Raw genomic sequence first — 7012 nt, 5'->3', positions numbered from 1 at the left:
GGAAACTGAGGCCCGGAGGGGGCCGAGCGGCTGCCCGCCTTATAGCTCCGGGCGGCCCACACTGACCTGGGGGACGGCGAGCCGTCCCCGCCTGTCGCCGCCCCAGCGTCTGCAGCTGCGGGGGCCGCCGTGCTTCCGGCCGATCGCCCAGGCCTCTGTCCATTCATGCGGCGTCTGTCGCGCTCGGCGGGGTCCCAGCGCCGCCGTCGGCGCGGGAAGCGCAGCCTCGCACGCCCTCCGTGGGGGCCGAGGGGCGAACTCTGGGAGGGACGGGGTGCTTTAGAACGAGGAGCCCTTAGGCCTGACCCCGGGGCCGAGACGGGAGCGGATTAACAGGAACCGGTGGGAAGTGCAGGACTTGGGAACCCGTTGGGGACTTGGGGCAGAATTAAGCAGAGCCGTTGAGGCGATGCCCCGACTTGTAGCCAGTGCCCCGCACAGCGCCTGCCGTGCGCTTCGCGAAGGGGGTACGACGTGAGGGCACTCCGGATGCGACACAGCATCGATGGTCAGTGTCACTTCCCGGATCACGCAGCTCTTGTTGACGAGGCAAGTGGAAACTAGAGCCCGGTCCTCCAGGCCCAGGGGTCGGGGTAGCTCCTGAAGCCACAGGTCTTTACTGTCATCTGTAAAGCCACATCCCCTTTCAGAGCTGGGGTTGCAAGTGACACTAGGGCTTCCCCGCCCAACGTTGCCAGAGAGAAGCTGCTTCCCCTAGGAGGGAGGGAGGGTCAAATCCACAGGCTTCCTTGCGGGTTTTTAACGGACTGATTTGGGCCGCTCGGAGTTGTCTGGCTCGGTGGTCAGGACTGCAGAGGTGTCCTGCTAAAGTGTGAGAAGACAGCTGTGATTCTGCCCAGACTACTTCCTAGAGGTGTGACCTTGAGTCACCCAACTCTTCGGGCTTCGGTTCCCTTGTTCGGAGGGAGGATGGCTGCTGGGGACAGCTTTCTAGCTCGTGCTCCTGCAGAGGCGGAGTCAGAGGCTGATGGCGGCGCTGTCGGGGCGCCTGGGTGGCTCAGTCGGTTAAGCCTCCGGCTTCGGCTCAGGTCAGATCTCACGTTCGTGAGTTGGAGCCCTGCGTCGGGCTCTGTGCTGACCGCTAGCTCAGAGCCTGGAGCCTACTTCTGGTTCTGTGTCTCCTTCTCTGTCTGCCCCTCCCCCTCTCATGCTCTGCCTCTCTCTGTATCAAAAATAAATAAAAACATAAAAAAAAAAAAGATAGTTGTCATTTGATTCCAAGTGGCCCAGGATTGGCCCCTGGGGGCCCCGGAGCTCCAGGTCCGTACACTTCCTGGCCCAGGGTAGCGGGGTGTGCCTGCCGTTTGTGTACATGTACCCCCCCCCCCACACACACACTCACTCACTCACTCCAGCTTCGGTGAGAGCTTTCATTCTGCTCCGTGTAACACTTCTGTTGACCCTCCACTTGGCGTGGCATTGGGTCCAAAGAGGGCTTGTTGGTGGCCCCAGACCAGGGGTTCTCGGCTGGGGGCACTTGGCAGTGTCTGGAGACATTTTTGTCCCAAGTGAGGGGGAGCTCCCGGCATCTCGAGGGGAAAGGCAGGGACGCCGGCCAGCATCATGCCGCCCCAAGATGGCCGCTACAGGAAACAGGTCATGGTCTGAGATGTCACTTGTGCCCAGGTTGGGAAAGCTCTGGATGAGGAGGTTTGTCTCTCTTTTCTCCCTGGAGAGAGATGCTGATTCTTTCTTTCTTTCCTTCTTTCTTTTTCCTTCCTTCTTTCCTTCCTTCCTTCCTTCCTTCCTTCCTCCCTCCCTCCCTCCCTCCTTCCTTCCTTCCTTCCTTCCTTCCTTCCTTCCTTCCTTCCTTCCTTCCTTCCTTTTTCTTTCTCTGTTTATTTTTGAGAGAAAGAGAGCACACGTAAGGGAGGGGCAGAGAGAGAGGGAGACAGGGACTCTGAAGCAGGCTCCAGGCTCCAGCTGTCAGCCCGGCGCGGGGCTCAAACCCATGATCCATGAGATCTTGACCTGAGCCGAAGTCAGATGCTCAGCTGACCAAGCCACCCAGGTGCCCCGATACGGATTATTTCTGCACTGTGAGGCCACGCACCTTGTCTCTTGCTGCCTGTCCCCTGAGCCCATGACAGGTGTACGCCGCCCATTGTGCCTGGCACGTGGTAACTGCTCAATAATTATCTGTGGGTTGTTGTCGAGGGCAGCCCTCCCCATTCGGTGGGCGCTCTGCTCTTGCAGTCCGTGCTGCCTTGACCTTCCCAAGACCTACATCTCTGTGCCCATGCCAGTGTTTCTCAGACTTGCTGCGTCAGGAAGCATGTGCCCATAACACTTCCTTACATGTTAAAAAGTTGTGGAAGCCCAGCTCCCCGCTCCTAGGTATGTGCCCTGGAGAAACACACACCCCCGTGAAGGCCCCGGCAGACTGCGGGACACTTGCCCGGGAACAGGCGAGAGTCTCAGACTGCAGAGGAAGTGAGGGCTACACGCCTCCATGTGGATGAACTTCACAAGCCACATAGGGAGTAAGAACACCTGAAAACGCTGCACCATTTACAGCGGATGATACTTACATGAAGTTTAAGAACACGTCAACACTGAACTGCATATCTTGAGGGGTAGCTACGTATGGAATATAAAAAGTGCACGAGAATGACAAATAGCACTTTCTGGAAGGCATGCAGACTGGGAGAATAGCACAGAGCCTTTCCCCAAAGGGAAATGCTGTAGGTCTTAAGGTGGGTGGTGGGGCCTATGCTACAGCCTTCCTTACGGCTCTTTCGTTTCTAGAATTTCATGAAAAACTTAAAAAAAAAAGTGAGCCTGTGTATTGAACTGAATTAATCTAATTTAAAGTACTAAGAATTCCAAGTAAATACAAATATACTTTAAGAAGGATATTTCTTATTAGGTCATGAAATCAATTTAGCAGATGGTGACTAGCAGTTTTTATTTTTAAATATTTACTTTTGAGAGAGAGAGAGTGCACAAGGAAGGGGCAGAGAGAGGAGAGGGGAACAGAGGATCCAAAGCAGGCTCCGTGCTGTCAGCCCAGAGCCCGATGCGGGGCTTGAACTTACAAACCACGAGATCATGCTCTGAGACGAAGTCAGACACTTAACTGACTGAGCCCCCCAGGCGCCCCTTGACTCATACTTAAAAAGCGATGTAGATAGATACTATCAGAAGGCATGTGTACAGAAATGGCAAGTGGTTTCATGAACTTTTAATTTGCATATGCAAATATTTCTGCATGCACCTATGGATGTGATGCAAAGTGTATCCATACAGTACAGATACGTTAAATAGACTCTTACAGATAAGGTGTATTTTATAATTTAGAAATGAGTGTGAGAATGCATTTAAGATGAGACCAAAATTAGGAAGCGTAACGTTGACAAGCGTAATGCTTTTCTCTTTCTATCTTTAAGCAACTGGAAGCCATTTGTGTCAAGGTGATATCTGGAGAGATGAAAGATCAGGAAAGGCCGACGCCCCCACCCACCACCCTCCAGCCGGGGACAGCCAGGCTGAGCCTGTCACCCAGGGGGCGCTGCAGCGTGCTGGGGCCCAGGACACAGCGCCCCCTGAGCACTGGGCCACAGGCGCGCTTCCTGAGTCACTTGCCTCCGATCCGGGTGTTAGTACAGAGGCCACTGCCCACCCTCCGGCCGGTGGCTCCAAAAGGACTGGGGGCCACGCTGGCCCCTCTGTCGCCTTTGGCCCCGCCCGCGGCGACATCGGTTTCATCCAGCTCCGTGAGCTTCTTTACTTCCAGCTTGCACTCGGAACGCAGGGAGAAGCTAAAAAAATCTCTAAAAGTGAAGACGCGCTCTGGACGGGTATCCCGACCTCCCAAGTATAAAGCCAAAGATTATAAGTTCATAAAAACGGAGGATCTGGCCGACGGCCACTTGTCAGATTCTGACGATTATTCAGAGCTCAGTGTGGAAGAAGACGAGGACCAGAGGGAAAAGCAGGTGCTCTTCGACTCGTCGGGCTGTTCCCTGAGGCCCAAGACGTTTAAGTGTCAGATGTGTGAGAAATCCTACATAGGGAAAGGGGGCCTGGCCCGGCACCTGAAACTCAATCCGGGCCACGGCCACCTGGAGCCGGAGGTGTCGCTGTGTGGGAGAGCCAGCAGGAGCACGGCCCGGGGCAGCGCCAACGGCGGGACTGCGTCCCCAGTGCTGCCCGCGTCAGCCCTCCTAAGCCAGGAAGGGACCCAGTCACCACCGGGTGGCCTGCAGGTAATGTGTCTGACTGGTGACCGTGTCCTTCCTGCCCATCCCGAAGTTAGCCTGTGGGGTAGCTGATGGGTGTTCAGGTGATGGCTCAAGCAGATCCAAGGTCACAGCAGGGGCTCGGAGCCCCTCCCCCCGCCCCCTGTTGTCTGCGCCAGCGCCAGACCGGCTGTGTGCCTTGTGTGTGGTGCACTCGAATGTCTCGCTGGGCATGTTCGAGAACATAGCCCGAATTCTTTATCTCCGGTCCGGGTCAGTCCCTCTGACTTTGCACCACGACGCCACAGTTGGTGGACAGCAATCTCAAGTCCCTGACGTGTGGCACACCCTTGTGTGCCGCGTGCAGGGGGTCAGGTATTTGCCAAACGCAGACGGGTCACTCTGTGGTCGCCCTCACCTGCTTCACTTGGACCTCCCTGCTTCCTTCTCCTTTGACTTGTTGGCTGTTTGTGTCTCTGCTTCCGGCTAGGTAATTACATTTGCAGTTCCTGAAACGTTAGACAAACCAGCACTGGCATTGACTTGGCTGTTGCTGGGAGCTTGTGATTTTAGCGACTTGAAGGATGTTCACGAGAGCCCGTGGGCTCCGAACGCTTCATTCCCTGCAGTGGGACAGGGGCTCCTCAAGCAGGGGTGAGGCTGGTGGCCGCTTTGGCTTACAGATCGGGGCCTGAACAGATCTTGTCTGGGCCCAGGTTATCACCGAGGTCTAGTGGCAGAACCATGGGACAGGCCTGTGTGAGGACCCAGAAGTTCTGTCTGCTGGAGTGTAGCCCCGGTACTAGTAACACAGACACTAACGAATGCTGTTGATTGCACGCCCCCTGTGGGCAGGAGTGTTGTAAATCTTCTCCATCCTGGGAGAGCCCTGAAAGGCAGGTGCATGGGGCTCAGGGTGGTGGGCATCCCCGGCGAGGCACGTTGAGGACTAGACTTAGGTCTTCTGACTTCAAAGCCCACCGTCTAGACTAGGCTGCCTTGTTGTGGAAGGTTCTGCACCCCTCATGGCTGGTAAAACTCCAACTTTTGAGAAAGCTTTCAACTTCTCTTTTTCCTTTCTTTTTTTTTTTTAATTTTTAATATTTATTTATTTTCGAGAGAGAGACAAAGCACTAGTGGGGGAGGGATGACAGAAAGAGAGAGGGAGACACAGAATCTGAAGCAGGCTCCAGGGTCTAGGCTGCCAGCACAGAGCCCAATGCAGGGCTTGAACTCGTGAACCATGAGATCATGACCTGAGCCACAGTCAGAAGCTTAACCAACTGAGCCACCCAGGCGCCCCTCTTTTTTTTTTAATTAAAAAAAATTTGAGAGAGAGAGAGACAGAATATCAGTGGGGGAGGGGCAGAGACAGAGGGAGACACAGAATCTGAAGCAGCTCCAGGCTCCAAGCTAGCTGTCAGCACAGAGCCCGACGTGAGGCTCGAACTCACAAACTGTGACATCATGACCTGAGCTGACGTGGGACGCTTCACCGACTGAGCCCCCCAGGCGCCCCACTCTCCACTTTCTGAAGTTGAAATAGGACCAGGCTGATGTGTGCTTCATCATCCAAACCAGGACGTCCTGAGAGTGAAAGGGGCACTATTCATAATTCCAAGGGACAGCAGGTGTGCGCAGAGTGTCTCAGGGTGACACCGGCACGTCCTACTTCCTTCAGTGACGAAATCTGACCCCACAGCAGCAGCGACCTGTAGATACCAGAGTCCCCGAGTGCAGGCCTGGCCTCGGGCGCGGTGGCTGTCCAGGCTGTGTGGGAGGGGTGCCCCCAGCTGCCGGGGAGGAGGGGACACGCAGGCCTGTGTCTCCTGTCCTATCCTGTGAGCGGGGTCATGGCCCCTGGAGCCCCGGTCAGACCCGACGTTCCTCCTGCAGCTCCCCTGTAATGAAGATTTGCCGGGAAAGTTCTTAACAGTTTGGAGGACATACTTTGTGCCAGCGGCCACGTGACGTGTGTTCCTGGGAGATGCGCATGTGTGGTTCCTGTTTTCAGAGGGGGCATTGGCACCGAGTGAGGACATGGCTAGTGTCAGGTCCAAGACTCTGTCCCAACACTGTGCAAATCCGTGAGACCGAGAGCGGGGTAGCAGCTCCCAGGGCCTCGGGGCATGACGGGCACACGGGTTCTTTTGTGGCAGGGGTGGGGGAGGGCAGAGGGGGATGGCACTGTCGCGGGATTAGAAGGTGGCGATGGTTACACAACCTTGTCAGGACATGAAAATCTGAACTGTGTATGTTCAAAGTATGAATTCCATGGTGTTTGAAATATACTGATGAAAAATAATATTTTAAAAGTCGTGGGTAAGTTACAAGTGACCGAACTTCAGGTTCATTTCTAAGATGACAGCGGCATCGGAGACGTCTCCTGTTTCATTTTGGGCAACAGCGGGGTTACGGTTTGTCGCCCCAGACGTCACGCTGGCTGACGTGCGCCGGGCGTCTCAACCGGGAACTCTGCGGGGGAAGTTTAAGGTGCGTCGATTATAGTTCATGATAACGCACAGAAGAAACAACTTCTCAAGTCCCTTGCTTAGACACTGTTCGCTGGTCCCTACGGTGTATAAACTAGGATTCTTTTATTTTGTTTTGGGTGTGCAATGCTCTCTAGAATAGCCAGTCTGTAGAGGATGAAGAGGCCTCGGTGTCCGGACCGGAGGATGGACGTTATCTGGGCCCTAGAAGAATCGCCTTCGCCGCAGCCCCTGCCGAGGCCAGCGCGGCCGTCCGTGGCGGAGCCGCTCACCCGCCCGGGGGTGCCGGGCCCAGCGCCGCAGGGGCCCAGGGCACCC

General features: G+C 55.5%; 1 protein-coding gene across 1 annotated transcript in view; it reads left to right on the top strand.

Moving 5' to 3' along the window:
* ZNF839 (zinc finger protein 839) overlaps positions 1-7012 on the top strand; it is a 14383-nt gene that overhangs the window by 254 nt on the left and 7117 nt on the right. Inside the window, exons 2-5 of the mRNA XM_029950806.1 lie at positions 107-239; positions 465-549; positions 3411-4229; positions 6832-6976. Coding sequence (XP_029806666.1) covers positions 107-239; positions 465-549; positions 3411-4229; positions 6832-6976 — 1182 coding nt within the window. The remainder of the gene's footprint in view (positions 1-106; positions 240-464; positions 550-3410; positions 4230-6831; positions 6977-7012) is intronic.

Source organism: Suricata suricatta, chromosome 9, assembly GCF_006229205.1.
Source record: "Suricata suricatta isolate VVHF042 chromosome 9, meerkat_22Aug2017_6uvM2_HiC, whole genome shotgun sequence".
NCBI classification, from domain to species: Eukaryota; Metazoa; Chordata; class Mammalia; order Carnivora; family Herpestidae; genus Suricata; species Suricata suricatta.
This window is presented reverse-complemented; position numbering and strand designations above follow the sequence as displayed.